The sequence below is a fragment of the Lutra lutra genome, chromosome 12 (genome assembly GCF_902655055.1).
Source record: "Lutra lutra chromosome 12, mLutLut1.2, whole genome shotgun sequence".
NCBI lineage: Eukaryota > Metazoa > Chordata > Mammalia > Carnivora > Mustelidae > Lutra > Lutra lutra.
Window position 1 is genome coordinate 71,258,111 of NC_062289.1, and position 24,462 is coordinate 71,282,572.

The 24,462-nt window shown below is 57.0% G+C and overlaps 2 protein-coding genes across 28 annotated transcripts in view; one reads left to right on the plus strand and one right to left on the minus strand.

The window, feature by feature from the left end:
* Positions 1 to 15,001, plus strand: part of PISD (phosphatidylserine decarboxylase) — a 43,107-nt gene extending 28,106 nt beyond the window's left edge. The window contains exons 1-9 of one of the 12 annotated variants that reach the window (XM_047696911.1): positions 4,095 to 4,486; positions 5,766 to 5,846; positions 8,540 to 8,764; positions 10,305 to 10,470; positions 11,800 to 12,036; positions 12,228 to 12,366; positions 12,546 to 12,692; positions 12,929 to 13,089; positions 13,694 to 15,001. In XM_047696911.1, coding sequence (XP_047552867.1) covers positions 8,712 to 8,764; positions 10,305 to 10,470; positions 11,800 to 12,036; positions 12,228 to 12,366; positions 12,546 to 12,692; positions 12,929 to 13,089; positions 13,694 to 13,918 — 1,128 coding nt within the window. In that variant the 5' untranslated portion in view covers positions 4,095 to 4,486; positions 5,766 to 5,846; positions 8,540 to 8,711 and the 3' untranslated portion in view covers positions 13,919 to 15,001. Of the gene's footprint in view, positions 1 to 4,094; positions 4,487 to 4,517; positions 5,154 to 5,765; positions 5,847 to 8,539; positions 8,765 to 8,992; positions 9,379 to 10,304; positions 10,471 to 11,799; positions 12,037 to 12,227; positions 12,367 to 12,545; positions 12,693 to 12,928; positions 13,090 to 13,693 lie in introns of those variants that run through there. The other 11 variants (XM_047696910.1, XM_047696909.1, XM_047696916.1 and 8 more) reach the window with 11 other exon arrangements.
* SFI1 (SFI1 centrin binding protein) overlaps positions 14,943 to 24,462 on the minus strand; it is a 104,987-nt gene continuing 95,467 nt past the window's right edge. For 14 of the 16 annotated variants that reach the window (XM_047696888.1, XM_047696885.1, XM_047696889.1 and 11 more), the window contains 12 exons: positions 24,235 to 24,337; positions 22,796 to 22,892; positions 20,051 to 20,211; positions 19,581 to 19,655; positions 18,906 to 18,980; positions 18,604 to 18,780; positions 18,272 to 18,534; positions 17,516 to 17,620; positions 17,188 to 17,419; positions 15,587 to 15,921; positions 15,240 to 15,351; positions 14,943 to 15,156 (listed from right to left, as the gene is read on the minus strand). In XM_047696888.1, the coding sequence (XP_047552844.1) occupies positions 15,052 to 15,156; positions 15,240 to 15,351; positions 15,587 to 15,921; positions 17,188 to 17,419; positions 17,516 to 17,620; positions 18,272 to 18,534; positions 18,604 to 18,780; positions 18,906 to 18,980; positions 19,581 to 19,655; positions 20,051 to 20,211; positions 22,796 to 22,892; positions 24,235 to 24,337 (1,840 nt within the window). In that variant the 3' untranslated portion in view covers positions 14,943 to 15,051. The remainder of the gene's footprint in view (positions 15,157 to 15,239; positions 15,352 to 15,586; positions 15,922 to 17,187; positions 17,420 to 17,515; positions 17,621 to 18,271; positions 18,535 to 18,603; positions 18,781 to 18,905; positions 18,981 to 19,580; positions 19,656 to 20,050; positions 20,212 to 22,795; positions 22,893 to 24,234; positions 24,338 to 24,462) is intronic. The other 2 variants (XM_047696893.1, XM_047696890.1) reach the window with 2 other exon arrangements.

Here is a 24,462-nt window from a genome sequence, read left to right on the forward strand (position 1 = left end):
CTTTAGTTCGTATCTGAGCATAACAACAACTTGGTTTTGTTGTTCAATTTTGGCCTGGCCATGGGGGCTTGGGCAAGGTTGAGGTGTATAGGACCAGCAACGTAGACAATAGGCCGCAGTCAGGATCAGCTGGAGCCGCATCCACGCTCACTTACTGTGTTAGCACTGCTTTCTGATTTCTAGCCTTAGTTCAGAACCTTAAAAAATGTATGGTACAGCATTCCAGTTTGTGAAAAGGAATGAGGACAGAGCAGCCTGTGCCCACACAATTGCCCTGTGTCCTTGCTCCTGCCCACGCACCCGGAGCCCCATTGGCTGTGCTGTGGTGTCTGGGACCCTGGACAGTATTGAGCACGATCTGCACTTTTTACAACTTTATGTAGTCACTATAGCTTTATTCTTATCTTCTGTAAACAGGCTGCTGTTAAGTTCCTCATAAGGTTGTTAAATGAGAAGGATGTATGTATAAATACCTTGTCCCATGCCGGCAGGGAGTAGAGTCAGTACATCTGGGCACTCCTATTTTATTGTGTTTTGCTTTATTGTGCTCCAGAGATAATTGCATTCATTTTACAAATAGAAGGTTGGTGCCAACCCTATGTCCAGGAAGTCTGTCAGTGCCATTTGTCCAACAGCATTTGCTCAGTTTGTGTCCCGGTGTCATATTTTGGTAATACTTGCAATATTTCAAACATTTTCATTATTATATTTGTTATGGTGATCTATGATCAGTGACTACAACTTGCTGAAAGTACAGATGATAGCTAACATTTTTTAGCAGTATTTCTAAATTAAATACATTGCTTTTTAAAAAAAAAAAGATTTTATTAATTTGAGAGAGCGAGAGCACGAGCTGGGGACGGGGGTAGAGGGAGAGGGAGAAGCAGACTCCCCACTGAGCAGGGAGCCCAATGTGGGGCTTGATCCCAGGACCCCTAGATCATGACCTGAGCCCAAGGCAGACACTTAGACAGCTGAGCCATCCGGGCACCCCGTATACATTGCTTTTTTAGATATAATCCTATTGCATATTTAATATACTAATATATAGTATAGCATAAACAGAACTTTTATATGCACTGGGAAATAAAAAAATTCATTTGACTTGCTTTATTGTGATACTTGTTTTGTTGCAGTAGGCTGGAACCAAACCATCTCTGAGGTATGCCTAGACTGTTATACTTCTTGCCTAATAGGTGTTGAGGAAATGTGGATGTTGAAGTGGACAAACAGTCAAGTTGGCAGGGAAGTAGATCCCCCTCGCCCACTCAAATACAGTTTACTTTACAGCCCAGCTCTGTCCTCAGAGTCTTGGGCTCATTCAAGGGCAGGAGGGTGTATCAGTGGCTTCAGGGCCCCTACCTGGGAGGGGCTGTGGCAGCCTCTCCCCCAGGTTGCTCAGGCTGTGACAGAGTGTTGCTGCACTCCCCCCCCGCCCCCCGCTCCAGCCTTTGCCTCTTCCCTGCCTCCCCCGCCTCTGGGACAGCTCTGTGCCTGTACCACTCACCATTTGGGAACTGCCTGGCTCCTGAGGCTTTGAGCAGCCAATGTGTGGAAGAGCCCAGGACTCTGCCTGAAGAAGATGAGGAACAAGACAAAGCTGAGCTTCGGGACTGGAAGGAGTCCAGGGTGGCTGACTCAGACATCTTCAGGGCCCTGTGTGGAGCTTTCTGCTAGGCTGTTCTTCCAAAATCACTTTGTTTCCTTTATCATGCTGCAGACCACCCCTCTTCTGGGCCCCCTCTTCTAGGAGCTGCTGGTGGGACTGCTAAGAAACATTTTCACGTTTGAGGGGGGAGTTTGGCAGGGCTGGGAGAAGCTTTCAGATGAAGAGATCTCCTAGGGCACCTCATGCTTGTCCTGGCTCCTTGGCCAGACTTTTATGAGGGCGCTGTCCATGACTCCTTGTGCCAGCCGTGAGACACCAGCCATTAGGTCTTCCTCAGGAGGCCTCTCCTGGCCCGCAGGAAATGAGAACTAGCAAGAACACCTGGCACCCTTGCCCCACCATTACTCATCGCCTGGCACAGCAGTGCATGAAGTTCAGTCTGTAGGGAGCTCCAGTGGCTTGACTCACCTGGGACGCCTGTCCTCAGGTGCTTATGGCCAAAAGGCCTAAGGCCTGCAGAGCCTTGAAGTGGCACTAGGTGGCACTCTCACACAGGGGAGTCCCAGCAGGGTGGTTGGAAGGGACCTGGTTCGGGGTGGGAACACAAACTTACCAAAGGGTTTTTGTTTTTCCCAGAAATCATTATTAACTATTGTCTGGAATCTAGAAGGCATTTCCTTACTGAAACGTATGAGGTGAAAGTCATGCTTGAAGGCTGATCTCAGGACAGACCTGTGGGCTGGTTTATGAGTTTTCTAAATACCAGTCTGCCCAAGAGGCTTAGAATGGTTTTAAAGGAGCTCTGGTAGACATGGAGGAGCAGTGTTCCTCATTTTACAGGGAGAGCATTGGTGCTTCAAAGGCTGCTCAGCAAATGAGAACCCGGGCTTTTGTTTTCCTCCCCCGAGTGTAACTTGGACTAGACCTGGTCTGGAAGTAGTGGCAGCTTTGGGGAAGTCAGAATGGTCCTCCAGGATCTTTCTGGTTCTGGAATTTAGTGTTGCCACGATTCTGTGTTATCCTCTTGTGCTTTAACTGCTTTTTATCCAGGCTTCATGGTGTGTTTGCTTAGAGCTCTGGGGTGAGAAGAGGGTCTCTTAAGTCTCACTGAGGCTCAGAGAAAGCTGTGGGTCTAGACTAGGAGCTGCCAGGTACAGCCCATGTTGGGTATTCACCAGCCTTGTGCTGGAACCTGAGCCCCAGGGTGCTGGAACTCAACATAGGGCATCCCTGCTGGCCTGTTACTGCTGTGCATTGTGGTATTCCAATGTTATGGAAGTCCATGAGGAGGAACCCTAACTGTCTTCTGGCTTCCCCACTGCAGCATTCCAGGCCTGTAGCTTTTCACAGAGCACTTGCTGGGATAGAGCCAGATGAGGAGGACAGGTGTGTGGGGCTTTGTCTGCCCAGCACCATGTCCTTTTCCAGGCTGCCTGGGCCCAGCCGCCCATCTCATAAGCCAGAAGGCTCTTTCTTTGTGTTCCAAATGTTGCTTTAGAAATCAAATTCTCTGCGGGCGGCTGGGTGGCTCAGTGGGTTGAGGCCTCTGCCTTCGGCTCTGGTCGTGGTCCTGGGGTCCTGGGATGGAGCCCTGAGTTGGGTTCTCTGCTCGGTGGGGGGCCTGCTTCCTCCTCTCTCTCTGCCTGCCTCTCTGCCTACTTGTGATCTCTGTCAAATAAATAAATAAAAATGAAAAATATAAAAAAAAAAAACAAATTCTCCATGGTCATAAGAAGCTAGGGATGTACCTTTTTATTTTACAATTTTTGTAAAGATTTTTTTCTTTATTTATTTCACAGACAGAGATCACAAGTAGGCGGGGAGGCAGGCAGAGAGAGAGAGGAAGGGAAGCAGGCTCCGTGTGGAGCTAAGAGCCTGATGTGGGGCTTGATCCTAGGACCCTGGGATCATGACCTGAGCCGAAGGCAGAGGCTTTAACCCACTGAGCCACCCAGGCGACCCTAGGGTATGTACCTTTGATCAGTACCCTAGAGTGGTAAGACTGAGCCTTCAGAGGCAGTCTGACCATTGAAGGGGGTGCTGACCTACCAGATGCTAATCTGGCTCCCGAATGCCACACCCTTTCCTCGGTGTTCCTGTCAGACACTCTGTCTCGCCTAGAAAATGTTAAGCTGGTTCCTTCTCTCCATCCCTTGTGGAGCAAGTGCTTGGTGGGCATGGGGATAAGGTGCTGACCTCCCCAGGCTGGGCCCTGCTATCTAATGGGGTAGAAAGGCAACTGTAGGAATCTCTCCCCGCATTCCCCTCTGTCCCCGCCGGCAGCACAGGTTCTAAACAGCCCGAGGCCAGAGGGGACCTTGCTTACTGGGTCTGGTTCCGTGGCCTGTGCCAGATTTTGTGTGGCAGGTGTTTTGTATGATAGTGGAGAAGAGGGGGCAGGGGTGGGAGTAGGGGCAGCTTGTACCTTCAGGATGGGGTGTGAGAAAGAGCCAGACTTAGATGCCTTGTGTGTGCTTCAAGGGCCAGAAAAGGTGGCTGGGGGTGGCATTCTCAGTCTTGGAAAGCCGGCCCTGGGTGAGGGGAGCCGCACGTGGAGGCCTGAGACTACCCAGATGGGGGTGGGCAGGGAGGAAGGCCCTCAGCCAGGCCCAGGAGGTGTTGCCTGGGAAATCCCGTGACCGGAGGGGTTGGTCCCTGGGCCGCAGCCCCTCCCCTTAAAGGGGCCCTGGGCGCGGTGGCTGCGCCCGGCGGGAGGGAGGAGCCGTCTGTCTGCCGTTGTCCATGTCCGCCCTCTGTCCCCGCCCCTGGCGGCCTCAGTGGCCGGAGCCGAGTCCCTGCCCACTGAGGCTTCCTCCCAGGAGCGGCACCTCCCTGAGAGTCGGTCCCTGAAGCCCCGCCGGACAGGACCACCTGCGGGTGAGTGAGCCAGGGAGCGGTGGGCTCCCTGGAGCGGGCGTCATGGGTGCCCGTCGCCCCATGGAACTGCGGAACCCTGGGCCGGAGAGCCCACCCCACAGTCTCCATCCCGTTGTGGGCTTCTCCTGCCCCACATGGTGGGTCACGGGCCGCGCGGGATGAGCTCATTTCCGCCGCGTCTGGTAGCATCTCCTGGCCCTCCAGCCGAAAGGGGAAACGCTGGGCTAGGGCTCTGTGTCCTCTTCCGTGCGGGGAGCTCCGGGTGATTTCCTCAGTGCGGCCCTGTTCCTGGGTGGGACCCGAGGTGTTCTCAGTTCCTCACCCAAGGGGCGGAGAGGGGGTGACATGCTGCCCTTCGCAGAGCCCCATCCCCGCGTCAGGGTTCCTTTCATTTGGGAGATTTAAGGAAGCCCTACGCTGTGGGGAGTAGCTTCCCACCCCCCACCCCCTTTTCCTGGCCTTTGGCTTTAAAGAAGCATCTCTGGGCCCTTCTCTTTGCTTCCTCTTCTCTTGCCCAAAGCTTCCCCAAGATGGCTCGCCCGTTTCACCTGGCAAGAATCCATTTTCCCTGTTCCCAGTTCTTGAAGTTTTGTCTGCTTCTAGCCTTGGAACACAGGGAGGAAGGGTTGGTGGCCCCCCTGAACACAGCTGCCTGTATGTGCTTCAGGTGAGCTGCAGGACGACAGCCACCCTGACCTGCCTTCTGGGGTGAAAGTGGGCTCAGAAAGGCAGGCAGGTAGATCTAGGACGTGAGGCCTCTGAGGCTCGCTCTCTGCTGAGGCTTCAGGAGGAGTGACCCTGGCACCTAGTGAGAGTTCCACTCAGGGAGCAAGAGCAAATTTCTCAGTGTCTCTGGCAGGACCTGTGCCTAGCTGCAAGGCCTTTGGAGCTCAGGGAGTGCTTGTTGGGGGCAGACAGTCCTGACTCTGTCCCTGCCTTCCTGGACTTGCCAAAACTCAAACCTGAATCCACCAAAGTCCAAGGGAACCAGGCAGGAGCCTGCCTCCTGCAGTCCCCTGCCCCCACACCTCTAGCAAGGGTAACTGGCCTGGGTCTGTCCATCTGACTTCAGTTGGAATGTTCCATTCCACTGAGGGGGTAGTGTTGCCTTCATCACAGGCTGTGAGGGGTAGATGGGGACATTGAGCACTGCTCAAGGAGAACCCCCAGAATGGGACATCCAGACAAAGGTGACACCCCCCCCCCCCACCTGGTCCTCTTGGGCCGTTGCTTCTCCTCAGAGGGGCAGCCAGTGTTACTGTGGTTTGGGCTCTTTCAGAACTGCTACCTCTACCCTGTGCCTTCATCTCGCCAGTGGGAGTGAACCTCCTTCCTCCAGAGTGTGAGTTTGGAAACAGAGGTGAGGGGTTGGGATTCAGGTCCAGGGGATGAGGCTGCACCAAGGTCTTGGGTAGAAGTGAGGCGTGGTGTTTCTGAACAGAGCAGAGTTCTGGACCAGGGTCGCTGCTATGATCTGAGCCTGGAGGGGATGAGCAGAAGGAGTGACCCTTCCCATTTTCTAGATGAGGAAACTGATAGCCTCAGAGCACCTGTGACTTGCAAGGCCTCTCCCAGCTCAGGGCTAGCTGGACAGCTAGGATTGCAGTAATTGAGTTGTCCCCCTCCCCTACCAAAGCCTCTGAGCTCTCCTGCTCATTGTGGCTGGCCCTTAGGCCTTATGATAACTTTAAACTCCTACTGGTCACAGCTCACAGCTCTTCTCCACAGAGTGTTCTTGAGACTAGGGAGTGAGGGAGGGTGTCTGTACTTCCTCGCCTCAGGGTACGCTCCTGGCAGATTCCTCATCTGGGCCTGAGCCCCTAGTCCCACTCCAGGGAGCCAGAGAGCACGCTGGAGAGCAACAAAGTTCTGGCTTGGGCTCCAAGGTCATTGCAGGTGTGGGGGGAAGGCACTGAAATGGGGAGGGCAAGAGCACTGTTGGCCTAGGAAGTGGCGCTTAGCCTTTGGGAATCAGGAAGGAAGGAATGACCCTTAGGGACCCCCTTCCCTCCATCTTGCAGCTTTGAACTGAACAGAGGGTGCCAGGCCTGTTCCCTGGGGGACTGGTGAATTCATGTCTGTTTTCTGGGGAACTTTTCTTGCCCATGCATGGTGATTTGGAAGAAGCCTGACAGTCTGGTCCCTGTCCCATTTCCAGAGAGTAAGTAGAGTGGTGATGGAGACAGAATGGAGGGCAGAAGACATTCTGCCAGACCTTTGGGGCAGTTTCTAGAGTCTCTAAGATAGCAACAACTTGAGCTGGCCCCCTTGAACACCCTGCACTGCCGTGGCGGGCTGTGTGGCCTAGCCAAGTCCCTAGGCCGGAGGCTCTGGGATGAATGAAATGGGAGAGGCACAGACAGGAATCTGCTTTGAGGACTGGAGGTTTGGGGCCAAGCTAGGTTTGTGTTTGGGTCCTGGTAGGTGCCTTTCTAGCCTCATGCTGCAGTGGCTGCTGCCTTGTGTGATAGGATAGAGAGGAAAATGGGTAAGAGGAGATGGGGGCTCCCGTCCTCTCCCACAAGGCCTCACTGTGAACCCCAGGTGTGCATTCATTCCGAGCTTTCTAGAGTGGGGGGTGGGGGAAAGAGTGCTGGGAAGCCAAGCACTGTGCCCAACCCAACCTGCCTGTCACCCCTCGGGGCCTGTTTTCCTGGGGAGCTGACAGAGAACTAGTGTGGGGCCCCCATGGCCTGGTGGGTCATGGAGGGGCGGGGTGTGTGCTCAGTACGTGGGCAGTATAGTTGAGGTGATCTGACTGTTGTGGATGGGAAAGTTAGGAGGCTGAGCCTTGGCGGGGGATAGACACGGGGGTGTCCATGGGTCCCTGGGCCTGGCCTTTGGGGCGGAGGAGGCTTGTGTCCAAGTCGGCTTTTTGGTGAGACTGGGTGGTGGGCACCATCCCACCTGGCTCACCCTCAGTGAGCTGTTCTGCCCACCCAGACAAGTGGCCTGGGAAGATGATCTCTGCTGGAGGGGTCTGGGCCTGGGGTTGCCCAGGCTTTGCCACTTCCTTGGTTGGGGCTGGAAATCCATGCTTTGCTTTCAGACCTCCGTCAGTCTTGACCCAGTGCAGTCTCCCTCTGCATACTATGCTCCCAGGGATTCAGCGCGAACCTCCAGGGCCTAGCCTTTTCACCTCTGGCTAAGGTGGCTTTGCTGGGGCATCAGACATTTCACACTAGTGTGGGTGGAGCCATGTCTAAGTGGGGCCTCTTGCTCTGTGAGTCCATTGGATGTGGCGGGGGCGGGGTGGTCAGCACTGGCCTGGGACTGCATCCACGGCCGGGTCAGTTCTCCGCCTTGGGAGCTTCTCTTGGGGCCCGCATCTCTGCATCTAACCATGGTGGCCGGCACCGTCCCCTGTAGCCTGCCGTTGGGATTGGAGGCCAGGCTGGGTGGGGCCTTGACTCCTCTAGGGTTTAGACAGCAACAACTGTGGAATGTTTGTTCTCCTTCCCTGTTATCTGTGAGGGCCTTGTGGAGGCTGGGCGTGTCCTCCCAGATCGCCAGGCAGAGTCAAAGTGCTGTCCAAAGCAAAGATTGCTGGTGGGGGAGCTGGTTCCGGCTTCAGTGCTAGTTGGTTTTCCTTCAGGTCAGGTCATGTTCGTGCTCATCTGCAGAGGAGGGCTTGTGGGGGTTGGTATCAGGGATGGGAGGCTCTGAGGCCTGGGGGGCAGCAAAGAAAGAGCTGTAGCAGGTCAGATGTCCAGCGTCTCACCCATTGTGCCTCTCTTGCCTTCCTGCTCTCTCATTCCTCAGATGTTACTTCATCACCTGAATGGAAAATGGGTCAGGTCCTGGGGAGGGAGGGGTTGCCCAAGCTGCAGACAGGCCGACGCTGGGCGCCCGCCTGGAGCACAGGGCTCTCAGATTCCCACTTGTGCTTCTTGGGCTCATAACCGTCTGGTCCCTTCCCTGCCATCAGCTCACTGGAGCAGGCAGTTGGCCAAGCCTAGGGACAGAGTGGGCAGAAGGCAGGGGCTTGTGTCCCAGGCGGTAGGTCTCTGCCGCTTCCTGAGCTGGTGTGACCAGTGCCTGTCTTTGCAATAGCCCCAGCCTCTAACCTGCGCCCCGTGAGCCAGCGGGACCCAACCAAGCTGGGAAGAGGCCCACCAGCCACCAGGCGGCCAGCCAGAGGAGTGGTGACAGCACAGGAGCTCCTGGCTGGGGGGAAGGGAGGAAGGAGGAGAAACAAAGGCGAGTGTGCCTGGCGCCGCCCACCATGTGTCAGTCAGAGGCACGGCGAGGACCTGAGCTCCGAGCAGCGGCGAAATGGTGAGATGCTGCCGGCCCCGTCCTAACCCCTCTGTGCCCCGCCACAACCTCCGGAAGGTCAGAGTTCATGTCCAGCGGCCCCGTGGTGGAGGTGGCAGCCGGGGGCCAGGGCATCAGCCCCCGAGGCTGGAGGGGCCCGGCCCGGGGGGCCTGAGTCGGAGAGCCCGCTTCAGGTACCTGGGGGAGGCGGAGTGGGCTGGTGGCCTTGTGTCTGCTGCACCCTAATTGCTGCTCCCAGGCCCCCCTACCCCGATTGTCCTCCCACCCCCCAGCTCCCGGAGAGGGGCTGCTCTTCTGGGATTGGTCCCTTGGCTTCTGCAGTGATCAGGGCGGGTGGGGGAAGCCCTGGGGACAGCAGGGATTTGTTCAGCTTTGTTTGGTCCCTACCCCCTTAACAGACCTTTTGAAAATACTGTGGGGTGGGGTGGGGTCGGCTGGGAGAAGAGGAACACAGGGAGCCGGGCGAGCTGTGGAAAGAAGCATCTTCCATTGCCATCCCAGCCATCAGCTTGGTTCTCCCACTTTTTCTTTTTAGTGTCAGCTGAGATGCCTCTTTGTTCCTTGCTTTGTTCAGCAACTGGAGGCACAGGACACGCTTCTCTGAGAGCACAAAGGCGCAGATGGGAGCCTTAGATTATCCAGTTGAATGCAGTCTTTGCGCAGATGAGGAAACTGAGGCCTGGGAACCTTCCCAGAATGGATGGGAATGTGGTTGCCTGGTGGCTGCACTGGGCCTCAGGAGCATTTTCTAGTGCCGAGGCATGAGACCAGGGGACTTGGGTCTGCTGTGTCTCAGGAAACCAGGGTTCTGGTGGAAATGTCCACCCCGCCTCTAAGCTCCCCACGAGGCTGAGCCTGTGCAAAATGCACTGAATTTGGCTGGTGGGGACCTTTGTCGAAAGGAGGGGGCTGGCTCAGGTGTGTGTCCCCAGCAGACCTGGGAGGTGTTCTGAGGGCTGGTAGGGGGGTTCCCCCCACAGCCTCTGCGTCTCCTTTGGAGAACCTGATCTGATGTAGAAAGACCAGGCAGGTGGATGGAGCTTTAGCTGTTCAGGGTATGCGTGTGTGCAGGTGCATGTTCCTAGGCTTTTCCTTTGGGATCTTGTCAGGCCCAATCCCTTCATTTATCAGATAAGGAAACGAGGCCTAGCGCCAGGAAAAGATTCTCCAAGATGCTACCGCGCAGTGGTTGCAGTTGCACCCCACTGCTGTGTGCTGCTGCACCACTGGGGCTCTGACTCCAACCGTCTCCCCCTGGTGCCCCTGTGGCCACAGCCGGCCCCAGGAGTGCCCAGGAGTGGGGGGCTGGCATGCAGGCTGTGCACCCCATCTTTCCTGTGCTGCCCCCAATTCCTAGTCCTCCTTAGCTGGTAGGCAGGTGGGTGAGACTGGGATGGGAGTCTGCCGAACAGAGGCAGATGAGCCCCCACCTCAGCCTGGGGTTGGGTTGAGGGACCTCAAGGCAGGCTTGCTGAGGGCGGGGTGGGGCCTCCCAGACCCTGCCGGCTGACCTGGCTGTGCATGGACATCTGCTCTGCAGGTTGCACTTCCCCCAGCTGGCTCTGAGGCGGAGGCTGGGACAGCTGAGCTGTATGTCCAGACCTGCCCTGAAACTGCGCTCCTGGCCCCTGACGGTCCTCTACTACCTCCTGCCCTTCGGTGCCCTCAGACCGCTCAGCCGGGTGGGATGGAGGCCCGTGAGCAGGGTAAGTGTGCACAGGCTGCTGGCCCAGCTCCCTCTCCCCACTCTCCAGGGGTAGGCCTAAGGTTGGGACCCTGCCCACAGAAACAGAGGAGACATTTGTCAGATTAGAGCTGATGGTGTGGGTGCTGAGCCCTCCGGGATGGTCATTTTGACAGGCAAGTTGGTTGGGAAGACCAGGCAGGCTGGTGGCCCTGATGGCCTGCTCTGCACTGCCTGTTCTTGCCTGCACTTGTGCCATTTGGGGGCTCTGCTTCTGGAAGGAACCCACACTGGGAATTCAGAAAATGGTGTCTGATTTCCTGTGTTTGGGCAGAGGAGAGCTTAGAGGTGATTTTGAGAAGAATGCAAATTAATTCCTGGGTGCCAGAGGGTGATTGAGGAGGACTGATGCCTGTTTGGGCCCCTTAGGGTGTGGATGGACTTGGGAGCCCCAGGCAGTGCTGGGTGACTGAGCGACCTGGCCGCGGCACCCTCGAGGGCTGCCCGGCTCCCTAGCCCTGGGCTCTCTGGGCGGGCTGACCCCAGGCAGGGAACCTTGGACTCTCATGGGCGTCAGCTGGGAAGAGTTTGGGGCACCACTCACTCACTACACTGTAGAGGTGTTTAAAGTTGGAATGAAATTGCCTTTACACCCTAGGGACTTGGTGTCTGGGCTGGGCTGACAAGCAGCAGCTGCCAGTTAGAGGCGGGTTCTGCTGTGGCAGCCGCACCTGAGACTTGAAAGGCATCCCCTTCCAGGTCGCCTGGCCCTGAGGGTTTGGCTGGGGGTACCAGCAGATAGCGGGGGTGCTGGGGGAGGCCAGGGCCCAGTCCCCTCTGCCTCCAGGAAGCAGCCCCCGGTGCCCTCACAGTAAAGTGCCTCAGAGCCCTAGCAGCCCGCCCCTGGTGACCGTTGTCCAGAGCACCTGCTGTGGGGGGTTTCCTCTGCCTCCTCTTCAGATTAGAACGTGTGCTTTGGGCTGTAGACCTTCCCATGCCCCCGGGCCCTCCTGCCCCTTTCTGCCACAGCCTCTTGGTGCAGGTAGCAGAGCTGTTCACCCCCCACCTTTCCTAAAGAGGGAAGACCAGACTTCGTCGGCCAGTCTGTTCTTGGGGATGGGGGCAGTTGCTACTGGTGCATTGAGTGACTGAAACCGCTGGGTTTAAGTCACTGTGTCAGTCTTGGCCAGTACTCAGTTTGTGGGAGTGTTTGGGAAGCTCAGTCTGGTTCCTAATGGGCAACAACCACATCACAAAGCCATGGCAGGGTGCCCACGTCTCTGGGGGTGGTGGGTGGCTGACTGGGGGGCACGCGGGGCCATCTGCTTATCTGTCTGCCTGTGGCCCACAGGTGGCCCTGTACAAGTCGGTGCCCACGCGCCTGCTGTCGCGGGCCTGGGGCCGCCTCAACCAGGTGGAGCTGCCGCACTGGCTGCGCCGGCCTGTCTATAGTCTGTACATCTGGACCTTTGGGGTGAACATGAAGGAGGCCGCCGTGGAGGACCTGCACCACTACCGCAACCTTAGCGAGTTCTTCCGGCGCAAGCTGAAGCCGCAGGCCCGGCCTGTCTGTGGCTTGCACAGCGTGGTGAGGCCTGGCCCTGCCCTCCATCCCTCCCCCGGAAATGGGACTCTTGCCCTTGCCTTTGGCAACCAGTCCCAGCAGTCCCCTCAGGTGGCCCATGAGTACTCCTCCCAGGCTGGGGCCCCCAGGGAGGTAGAGACCCTGCCCCCAGTCTCCCTGCTTCCCTGGTAGCAAGCCTCTCTTGGCCTTTCCAGATCAGCCCCTCAGATGGGAAGATCCTGAACTTCGGGCAGGTGAAGAACTGTGAGGTGGAGCAGGTTAAGGGGGTCACCTACTCGCTGGAGTCGTTCCTGGGTCCACGTACTTCCACAGATGATCTGTCCTTTCCACCAGGTGGGTTGTTGCCTGGTGGCAGCCTTGAGACCCTGTGGCAGTGTGACTGGGCTGGTCATCGGGGAGGGAAGGGCTAGGAATCGCTTCGTGGAGCTTTGGGGCCTCCCTGAAGCCCATGTCCAGACTGCACAGGCTCAGGTGCTTGTCTGACAGCTGGCCCTCATGTCTGCCTCCTGCAGCAACCCCCTGCGGCTCCTTCAGGAACCAGCTGGTCACTAGAGAAGGGAATGAGCTTTACCACTGTGTCATCTACCTGGCCCCCGGGGACTACCACTGCTTCCACTCCCCCACTGACTGGACCGTTTCCCACCGGCGCCATTTCCCAGGTTGGACAGAGCCTTACAATTTTTTTGGTGTCCTAAGCTTTTTGGTGTCAGGGGACCGAGGCTCCACACTTGGAGTGCTGAGGCTGTGAGGTGACTGCTTTAGTCTGGCTGCATGAGGGCAGCAGGGGGCAGTCTGGGGTCTAGCCCACTCTGCATTTGGAAGGATATAGGTGGACAGGGGGCTTTGGGAGGCTGGTCTTGCTGGGTGGGGAATGGCAGTGTCTCTGCTCCCACAGGCTCCCTGATGTCTGTGAACCCTGGTATGGCACGCTGGATCAAAGAGCTCTTCTGCCACAACGAGCGGGTGGTCCTCACTGGGGACTGGAAACACGGCTTCTTCTCGCTGACAGCTGTGGGGGCTACCAACGTGGGCTCCATACGCATCTACTTTGACAGGGTAAGCAGAGTCAGGTCCAAGGGCTGGGCCACTTGGTGTCTCCCCCACCCCTTCTCCCATGGAGCCAGATCTGTTAAGACTAAGTTCTAGAAGAGCGTGTTCCTGGCCAGGCCTGGCTCTGTGGAACAGTTGCCCCAAGGAGGGGCTTGGCCCCGCTCTGCCAGCCCCCACCCCTATATGCTATCATTGCTTATCTGGAAATGGCTGGAGAGGGAGGGGGTTCACCTTCCAGCCTGTACTTTGCTTCTGCTGGGAACCCAAGGGGAATATGGAGCTCAGAGTGGAGCATGCTGACCAGAAGGCAGTGTCTGAGGGGGTGGCTAGTGGCCATCCCTCCCTGAGAAGCGGGGGGCAGGGCTGCCTTTCTCGGTATCAGCTTATGGCTGCCCTTTACCTGTTCTGGGTGCTAGAGAAGGGTGGGATCTGAATCCTCTGTGTCCCCCCCAGTCCCAGTTCACAGCTTCTACTGGCGACTCTCTGGTTAGGCTTGTGGGCCAAGTCGCTGTGCCCAGCTCCCTTTCCAGGCTGGGTTAGGGACAGGCAGCACAGAGGTGTTTGGGGTCGAGCAGCAGACTCCACATGCTCTACCCTGGGCCTCCTGCAGGACCTGCACACGAATAGCCCACGCTACAGCAAGGGCTCCTACAATGACTTCAGCTTCGTGACACATACCAACAAGGAGGGCATCCCTATGCGCAAGGGCGAGCACCTGGGCGAGTTCAACCTGGGCTCCACCATCGTGCTCATCTTTGAGGCCCCCAAGGACTTCAACTTTAAGCTGAAAGCGGGACAGAAGATCCGGTTCGGAGAGGCTCTGGGCTCCCTCTAGAGCCTTCTTCCTGACGTCGGCTGCTGAAGGAGCTTTCTCAACAGAAACGGGAGGGTCTTTTTGGGGAGCCTCCACGGCTGTATAGGGAGGGGACAGTCTCAGGGCTATGGAGCCCGACCAGGCGGGACCTGGGTCACTAGTTCCTACCGTCCTGAGGTGTGGGTGAGGTCAGAGCCCTTGTTGGCCTGGACCTGTATCGTCCCTCTTCCCATCTAAAGAGAACATGCAGGTCAAGATGATCTCAGATTCCCTTTTGGAGACTCTTTTTAACCTATTGTATAAACTGGAGACCCTACGTCTCCTGGCTGGGTGTTCAGTTGGTCTTGATTTCTGTTGTAAGACAGAAGTGGTTGTATCTGTTCTTGCTGCTCTCATAATTGCTTTTCAGCCTCCCCACTGCCTCCCCTGCACTGACCAGGCTGTGCTGCCCCCAGAGCAGCGCCATGTGGCCTTTAACACAACCGCTTTCTGTTCCCAATTCACCCCCCACTTGTTTGGGAAGAGCTTTCTCCTTGCATTTGTGGCTGTGAACACATCATCTTTGACTCCGCCAGCATCTTCTGAGGGGGACTGAGGGGGTGGCGCTCGACACGCCCCAGTGAGTGACCTTCCAGAGCTGGTGAGACATCGTTCTAGTAGGCAAGGCCAGTTATTGAACCCCCAACCCCCGAATGGGTCCAGAGTGAATGGACAGGCAGGTAGTGGTGGCCTGGTGTGGGGGGGATGCCCCCCCTCCACATATCCAGACCCACAGAAACACGGTAAGTTGCTGCTATTGATTCAGGAGCTTGTGTTGGCAGCAGAAGAGCCGTGGTGTGTGTGTGTGGGGGGGTGTCAGTGCCTACAACACCTGTCCCCAGGTAACAGGTACACAGTCCTTAGGGAGCCACTGACGGGGGGGGGGGGGGGGGGGGCGGGGTTCAGGTTTCCCCGGGGACGCTGTGAATTTCTCCTGCAGGAGAAGCCATTTGAACTCTTTCAACTGTATCAGTAGCACAGTATTTTTGTATGAAAAGTGGGAGACTTCTGAACAGTAATTCATTTAATTGCAACCTTTTGAAATAAAAAATAAAACTCATTGCAGCTTTGCGTTCTGTTCCTGGAGGTGGGTTGAGGCCTCCCTGGGGCAATGACTAGCACAGAGCCTGCCGCAGGGCCTGGACCCGGGCGATGCAGGCACGGATGGGTTGGCGTTGGGCCTGGACCTCAGAGGCCAGCTGCTGGATCTGCCGCTCCACCTGGGGAGAGGGGGCGCGGAGGCTGTGTGGGGGACCAGGGGAGGGGAGGGGGGAAGCTGTGCCAGGGCTGCCTGGGGCCTCACCTCCTGTAATTCTTCCTGCACCTGCCGCTCTGCTTCCTGGTCCTCAGGCCTGGGCTCCTCCTGGCTCAGCTCCAGCCACCGGCGCAGGCTTTTTGCTTGTCGCTGGCAGGACCTGCCAGAGGGAGACACATGCTGCCAGCCTGTCCAGGCCCTTGGCTTTGTTTCCCTCCAGGTAGGGAAGCAGCCTATCTGCTACTTCTGGGGGTGGGAGGCTCGAGGAGGGTAGAGCTGTTCCCTTGCCAGCCTCCCCCACCCTCCCCCACCCAGCTGTGCAAGCACCTTGGGTGGGCCCAAGGACCCTCACAGCCAGATCTGGGGAAACAGCTAGGGAGAGTTCTGGGTCTTACGAGAGGTTCTGCTTCATGGTCTGGTAATCCTGCAGTTGCTTCTGGATGCTCTCAAGCTCAGCCTCCAGGTCCATGTGGCTCTTGGTGACAGAACAAGCTGGATCTTGACCACCCTTGCGGCTAGGCCAAGGCTGAGTGGAGGGATCCCAGGTACTGGGAGTGGCCTGAGCACTTACAGTGCTGTCAGGCTTCAGGTGCACCCACGTGGCTGTGGAGCCAGCCCCAGGCCCCGTGCCTGTGAAGTCCCCAGGAAGCAGGAGGCAGGAGTGAGGGACACTGGCTGGGGATGGCGAGGCCTGGCGTGTCAGCCCAGGGGTGGTGGGTTGTGCAGACACCTGTAAAGGGAGAACAGATGAACACAGAAGCAGGGAGGAAGGCTGGGGGAGAGGCACCAGGTCGCCCACTGCAGGGGTATGGGGGGCGGGTGAGGTCTTGGACTTGACCAGCTCACCCAGGCCGGGCCTGGCCCTGCCCCTTTCTTCAGACCTGACATGAGGAAGTTGCACAAGCAGTGCAAGGAACACCCTACACCTGTGCAGTCCAGTCCCACCCCTACCCTAGGGCCTGGTTCAGCCCATCCTGAGCAGCTGTTTGACCCCTACCCCATTCTGAGCTGTGCCCCTGCACTTCAGTGAGGAAAAGTGGTCCAGGGCAGTTGTCCTGGTCAGACCACACATCCCCAACCCTCCCTTCCTCTACTGGTGACCTTCGACCAGCTCTCTGGGCACCAACTCTTGGGGGGCCCCAACTCTGCTGCTGTCTCCTCTATTACTGAGCACTTGTGCCTTCTTGCATCCCCTTGCTGTCCCTGCCCAGACTCCTCCATCTGGCTGTCATATGCCCCAGGGAGCCGCTGCCTTCTCCAAGGCGACCTCTTTGGTTCCCAGGGGTTTACCTTCAACAACTACATTGCAGACTCTCAGTTTTGCTCCCCAGCCCTGACCACCTTCCCGAGGGCCACACTCAGAATCTTGTTGCTTTATCTCAAATTTAACAGGTTCACGACAGACTGTTCAGGCTTTATCCCAAGCAGGCCTCTCCCCCCACCCACCCCCCATTTTCCCTCTTTCAGTAAGGAACTCATTATTCTTGAAGTTATTCAAGCCAGAAGTCCAAAAGCCATCCTGGATTCCTTCCTCACCCTTATCAAACCCATCGGAGCAGGTCCTGCCTAGCCTGCCTCCCACGATGGGCTCTGCCCACAGCCACAGTCACCACCTAATCCTGGCACCTGGCACCCTGTGCTGGCCCATGGGATCACAGCTGCCAACCGGCCCCCATCGCTTTCTACTGAAAATCCAGGTATTTCCCCTGGGCCTGCAGGACCCTTGTGATCTGCAGTGTCTTCATCCATGTCCAGGGCTCTTCTTTGGTTCCCACCTCTGCGACATGAGCTTCACAAGCAGGGGCCCAGCAGCCTTTCCCTACTGTGTCCCTAGGGCAGGGGCACCTCTACTTGGTGAAGGCATGAGTGGCCTCCCTCCATCTCCCTGAGCCGGTAGTGCTCTGGAAGCAGTGAGTGTGGCTATAGCACTGAGAGCGTGAGAAGAGCACTGAAGGCCAGACCAAAGAACAAGACCCCAGGTGACAGGAGGACTTACCCTGGCAGGGACTTCTACCACACATGGCATAAAGGATGAAGGAGGCAGCAGCTCTGGTCCTGTACTCAACGCGGGGGGCAGCTCTGGGCCAGAGTGACTCAGCAGCACCTTGGGCTGGGGCAGGGGGCTGCTTGGGACCAGGGCTGTCCAGGCTGCTGGCAGGAAAGGCCTCATCAGGGCAGGGCCTGCTGGCTGGGCCATGCCTGAGTCACATTCCTGTGGTGCCTTGGGCCTAAGCAGAGGGACGACAGGAGCTAGTTAGGCCCTGGTACCTGCCTGAGAAGCAGGAAGGAAAGGAAGCCACCCACCCTAGGACCACACCAAATACCCTTTCCCCCCAAGGGTGCCACACCCCAGGGGCCTCTGGCTCGGCACCGGCTCCAGCAGGAAATGTGGGCGTCGAGGCTGCTTTCTTGCCAAGCGGGCATCATTGCTGGGAAGAAAAACAGGCCTATTCCTCTCGCCTACCCAGGGCATCCAGTCCCACCCCTCCAGTCTTACAGGGAAACAAACTGCTGGCCTAAGGTCTGCAGGTGACGGGGAGTGGGCCTGGGCCACAGAGTCCTTTCAGTAATTCCAATGTAGTGAGCCTGATATCGTGGGGGTGCCTCACCTGCCTCATTTCATTTGACCTCTGCAGCTACCCAGTGACACAGGTGCCCCTCCCACATCAGAGGGGGAGCACACTCTTCCGGGTCAGGCCCTGTTGGGATCTGGTGCCAAGGGAAGCAGACTGAGGCTCAGGCAGTGCCGGTCACTCTGGGAGCCCAGTGTGCAGGGATGGGCCAGGTTACAAACAGTGGGGTTTCCTGGTCGGAAGGGGAGGAGGAGGGTGACTGGCAGGTCTGGGGGCGTGAGGCGGAGCTGCCCGACAGCCGATTCCTTTTTTAAAAACTACATGTTCTCTCCCCCACGTTCTGCAGGAACAGAGGCTGCGGTCCCTTTATTTGGGGCTGATGGAATGGGAGGGACAGGATCCTGCTAGGGGTCCACACGGTTCAGCTGGGACCTCCCTCCTTGTATAGTGCAAATTTCTGCTCCAGGCAAAAAGCAAGGAGGAAGCGGCGAGAGATGGGCTACTCACAGCTCTAGGAGGTGGGGGTCCCAAGCAGCCAGGGACAGGCTGCTCCGAGCCCCCCAGGGCTCATGAGGAACTGGTGGCTTCTTGGTCTCCGGAGCAGCATCCCCAGCCCCAGCCGCAACATAGGTGGAAAGGGGACTGTCAAATGTCACTCTCCTGCTGGTCATGGTGGATGTGGGAGGACGAGTCTCCCTGTCCCGGCCCAGAACCTTCTGTTTCCAGAGCATGGCGCAGCGATGGACCGCACGGTGGAGACTGTGAGCCGCCTGCAACAAGTCTGGTCAAGTCGCGCTGTGTCTGACCCGCTCCCCCACGAGAAAGCGGGGGACCCTCACCTGCACCCGCTGCTGGGCATGCAGCTGCTGCCGGAGGGCCTTCATGCCGCCCGCGAACCGTAAAAGGCGTGTGGTGCCCTCCCGGAGGAGCTGCCGGTGGTAGGCCTGTATGGCCTGCTCCTGACGCGCCTTCTTTCTTCTCCTCTCCAGCACAAAGCCCAGCCACGAGGCCCACACCTCCAGAGAGAGAAGGCAAGGAGGCCCAGTTCTCCCTGCTTAAGGGTCCCCCCAGGGCTGTGCCCATGACCCACCCTGGCCTCCACCAAGGCGTACAGGGACAGCTGGGTGTGGTGCCCCATTACCTTTGCCTGTAGTGAGAAGGACCAGAACCACAGGGCCCGGGCTGTGCCCTGCTGCTCCTGCCTCCTGTTCGCCAGCTATGGGCCAGAAAAAGAAGATTATGGAAGTCAGGGAGGCCACTCTGACCACAGGGACCTGGTCACTCTGAGACCCTTTTCTAGTAAGGCTGCCCTCCCTCCACTGGGAAAGGCCCAGCGCTGCCTGGCCCTGAGTTGGTGGACCAAGGAGTGATCCTCTGGGAAGAACAAAGGCAGAGCTCTGGGGGAAGGGAGCAAGTGGGGGCAGAGTGCTGGGCACATGAAGGTCTGCTGGGCATGATGCAACCCTGCCTGGTGTTTTAGCATGTCCTTGGTGAAGACTTAAAATGCATTCATATTAATTTTTGGATATTACCCTAATGTGACACTGTAGAAACAGGGCCCTGAAGTGATGGGCTTGTATAGGTCACAGATGGAAGGAACTGGGCAGTGCCGGGAAATGACCAGGGTTGGGGAAGCCCTCAGACAAGGGTGGAATTTTAAAATTTAAAATGTGGGGGTGCCATGGAGTATGTGACTCTTGATCTTGGGGTCATGAGTTTGAGCCCCATGTTGGGTATAGAGATTAAATAAATAAAAATAATAAATGTGGGTTGAGGAGGCAGTGGGAGGGGGAAGGGGCTTCTCATTGGCTCCCACCTGTTGTTTCCACTGATGGAAGCAGGCCCGGCTGCGGGTCTGGGCCAGGAGCTGGGCACCCTGCCTTTGCAGGAGCTGGGGAGAGAGCAGCTAAAAGCAGTCAGGGCCCTGCATCCCAATCATCTGGGCGCAGCCTTGTGGTGAGAGGCTCTCGGCCCAAGAGAACTGTCCTCCCATCTCCAAGAAGAGTCTTGGATGAAGCCAAGGCTTCCTCTACCAGGCAGGAGCATGGAGCTCTGACACCCCACGCTTCAGGATGGGCCAGGTTTCCCCCCTGGGGCATCTGGTGCCTGGGGGAGACCCGACCCAGAGGCTGGCTTCCCTCAGCCTTCCCAGAAAGGTCCCTGCAGCCTTGTGCCTGCAGGACCCCAACCACCCAGCACCCATCCTGGCGGTCGTGGGTTCTGCCACAGAGCCCGCCTCTTCCCCAGGTGGTGGTCTCCTGGCCCGGGAGGCGCCGCTTGCCTCACCCGCTTCCTGATGGAGCCCAGATGGTGCGCCTTCCACTGGGCCAGAGCTCGCAGCAGCAGCCGCCGGCCGTGGTGTGCAGCCGCCCTTCTGAGCAGGGCTCTCTGCTGGGCCGCCCTCTGGCCTCGGTCCCGCCAGCGCCGAAACCACATCCTGAGACAACCTAAGGCAGATCCAAGTCAGAGTTTACTCTTTTGGAGGTTTCTACAAGCCAATCTGCAAGGTTCAGAGAGCTGAAAAGGTTGTGTCGGGGTAGAGCTGGGGTGTCAGCCCCCACTCGGTGAAACTGCCACATGGGGACGGTGGCCGCTGTTTGTCAACAGCTGTGGCCACCTTCAGTGGCCATGAGCACCCTGGGGACCAGAACCTGGTGTGCCGTTTACTATTGTGCCCCCAAAGGGTCAGCCAGAACCACCCGCCTGTCCACGGTGGCCACGTGTCTGCAGTACCCCCATGGAGCGGCCCACGGAAGGCCACTGGACACGTGGAGGACAAGACCCTGTGTCTGAAGGAATGGGGGGCCATGGCCCTGTTTGGCCTGGGAGGAAACCCAGGCTCAGAGAGTCTAAGCTGCTCCAACCAGGCCTGGGAGGAGGCACAGCGTCCGCTGTTCTGGGTGCTGCAGGCAGGCGGAGGCTACCGCACGCGTTTTGTTTCTGTGTCACCAGATTCTCTCTCAAGGGGGAGCAAGCACTTCCTTCTTTTTTTTTTTTTCCTTTTAGGTCTTTCCCTTTTCTTAAGCCCTGAGACAATTTCTTTTATAGACAACAGATACTAAGGCACTGATGCCAAGATGGGGGTGTCCTCTGGGAACTGTTGTAGGGGGCAGGGAGGGCAGGTTTGCAGGCCTGGAGGCGAAGCCTTAGGACCAAGTGCTGATACCTCCTGCATACTGCTTCCAGGGTGTACCTCTCACTGGGTCCTCACGACAACCCCACGAGGCAGCTACTATTATTCCATTTTGCAGATGGGGAAACTGAGGCTCAGAGAGGCCTTCATGGGGCCACACAGCCAGCACCTGACCCTGCCCGTATCAGACACTCTGTTGACTGTGTCTTTTTTTTTTTTTTTTTAAGATTTTATTTATTTATTTGACAGAAAGATCACAAGCAGGCAGAGAGGCAGGCAGAGAGAGAGGAGGAAGCAGGCTCCCTGCTGAGCAGAGAGCCCGATGCGGGCCTCGATCCCAGGACCCTGAGATCATGACCTGAGCCGAAGGCAGCGGCTTAACCCACTGAGCCACCCAGGCGCCCTTGACTGTGTCTTATGACACGTTACCCTGAACTCATCCTCCTCCAGCACTCAGCCCTGCTCGGGCTGCCAAGGTGTACCTGAGACTCGAGGCCTTAACTAAGCCCAGAAATGGTTCCGCAGGCACTGAGTGCGCATCTGCTATGTGCCGAGAACACAGTGTCTTGTCTTGTGGGTCTCCCAAATCCTTGTAGCACCTGTAAAGGACACAGCAATCCCAGGGCCCACCGTGTGCCACCCAACACTTTCCACGGAAAGCTGCTTGCCCCTCGGTCCTGCAGTCCAGGGTGCAGCCTGTGCCTGTCCCCTCTAACACCTGCTGTGGCCACCTGACCCCCACTGGCAAGGCCTCTGCAGCACTGATGCCAAAGCTCTGCCCAAACAGAGGCCCCAGAATGGGCCAAACCCCTCAGCTTCTTTCTTGGGAGACACCTGGAAACACAGCACTGGTTTCTGGGGTGGGGGGGCAGTTTGAGGACACAGAGAAGCATACTGGGGTGGAGTACATGCGGGATGTTTGACCCCCAGGGTTCTGTCCAGAGGAAAGCAGAGATGTGTGTTTATCCACATAAAGAGTGCAGTCAGAACCAAACCAGTTTATCAGTTTTTGTCCTGGAGCAAACCAACAACTTGACCTGTCTTCCCTACATTCCGATTTAAACAATTTCTGTGTGTTTTCATTTCCAGTTGTATTGTCATTTATTCTAACCACCGCTCATGTCCCTACTGTAGGGCCATGGGCCTCAGTTTCCCTGCATCTTATCTGTGCTCCTGTCTGACCATCTTCTCCAGGCTCTCTGTACAGCAGGGAGTCAGGCTGCCCAAGGCCATACTCCCTGAACACACATGGGTCCAGTGACACAAGGACGCGGACTCCCTCTCCTTGATTCCTTCATGCGAATCAGATACTAAGCCTCGGTGTTACACCTGAACATCAACTGGTTGGCAACTGGCTGGGAAGAGAACGCTGTGACGCGCTGGGTTGAATGGTTACCCCTCCTCCCAAACCCGGAACCTCATCCTGAACCTCCGAACTGCTGTGACTCGGCAAGATGGTCAGTGCAGTCAGCCGACACCACCCTGGAGCAGGGCGGGCCCTTAACCCAGGAGGACTGGCGTCCTTCTGAGAGACATAGTCGCAGGGCAGATAGCCCTGTGCCCGCAGAGGCCGAGGCTGGAGGGATGGGTCTGCGAGCCAATAAACACCAAGGACTGCTGGGGCTGTCAGAGGCTGGAAGAGGCAAGGAAGGATTCTCCCCTCCAGCCTTCACAGGAACCATGGCCCCGCCAACACCCCAGTTTCAGACATGGCCTCCAGAAGGCCAAGAGAACAATCTTCTGCTGGTGGAAACCTCCCAGTCTGCGGTACTGTTATCTCAGCAACAGGAACCTCACACAGGGTAGAAGAATCCAAAGACTGAGGGGGAGGAGATGGAACACGAGACAGTTCTATGTCCTTCAGAGCCCTCTCCCCAGCTGCCAGGAACTCCACTCACCCCTATCCAGCACCTTCTGGGCCTCCTTAATGGCACAGTCCTCCTGCTGTCGGTAGTATATCTGCACGGATGCAGCCTCCCGCCACTGCACCAGGACCTAAGGGACAGATGAAGAGCAGAGCCTGACTTCCCGGGACGCCCAGCGCTGTGGGACTGAGCGGGGACATGGCACCCACACACATTCCGGAAAACACCGGCCAGCAGCACAGACCCCAGGCCACAGACCAAAGCCCTAGTCCCCACAGGAAGCAAAGTATCCCAGGCGATGGACTGTTCTATACTATAGGAGTTCAACTTCCGAGCACGCCATCAACAAGTCAAGGCATCCCATGGGCATCTGTTCCATTATTAGGTGTTGAACGAAGCTGTACATTAGATGTGTTGCAGCCTTTCAAACTGAGACACACATGAAATCACACTAGCAGAGCACTTTACAAAGAAGTCAAGCAGCCGGGGTTGCCTGCTCCCCAGCTCCTTAGGCACAAATTCCATTCTCTGCAAAAAAAGGCCTCCCTTCCCAGCCGGAAGCCAAGCAAGTCTGACAGCAGACTAGGCCTTGACTTTGTCACAGTTCTTCACCCTCTGGAGGCTTCCGAGTTGTCAGGACCAGTCTCCCCCGGCCTTCCAGTGGGAGAACCACTGCTGTTCAGAGCTCCTGGCAAAAATCCTTCTCTCTAAAACAGCCCCCAGTGCCGGGACTACTGCCGTCCCTTCATTTCTTTTTTTTTTTTTTTTTTAAAGATTTTATTTATTTATTTGACAGAGAGATCACAAGCAGGCAGAGAGGCAGGCAGAGAGAGAGGAGGAAGCAGGCTCCCTGCTGAGCAGAGAGCCCGATGTGGGGCTCGATCCCAGGACTCTGAGATCATGACCTGAGCCGAAGGCAGCGGCTTAACCCACTGAGCCACCCAGGCGCCCCTGTCCCTTCATTTCTGAACTACCCTGTTGTGTAATACGCCTTCCTCCCAGGGTCGTGAGCTGGCACGCCCTCCCTCTTGCAGCACATAGGACAGGCCCCACCAGGTGGCATTTTGGGGCCACTTCCCACGGACGATGACCAACAATCTCACATTCCCGGGGTGCTCGACACTTTCGAGAAAGCCTCTGCAGCCATAAAATCAGCCACAATGAACATCCTCCGACAGATGAAGAGAAGGAGGGCCACATTGACATAGTTTGTCCCAGTGGAAAATTCCACATGTGTAGGAAGTACTGGTTCTGACAAGAACCAGTTTGCTCACTGTGTTTTTGTTTTAACGGATATTGGTTTATAATCCAGTAAAAAAAAAAAAAAAAAAAAAAAATGAAACCTGCATGGAGGAGGGTGAGTGAGCCCATGTCCTGGGTTCCTTGTTCAGAGCCTAGCTTTGGGGTGACCCCCTCACAGGAGCAAGGTCCCAAACCCTCCTGGGCGACCAGCTGGTCTCCTGAGGCCTCACCTTGGAACACAAGGTTCGCCGGTAGTGAGCGTGTGCTTGGGAGCTTTGCTGGGCTTCATGCACACGGGCCAGGGTGTTCTCTCTCCAGCGACGGAACACACTCCTGCAGGAACACAGGCCCGGGAGATGAGGGTGTCACCAGTGGGAATGAGATGGGGGAGGTTCCTGTGAGTCATTCCCGCTTCTTCAGCCCACTCCTCAATTGAGGACTTCTAGTACCTAAGAATA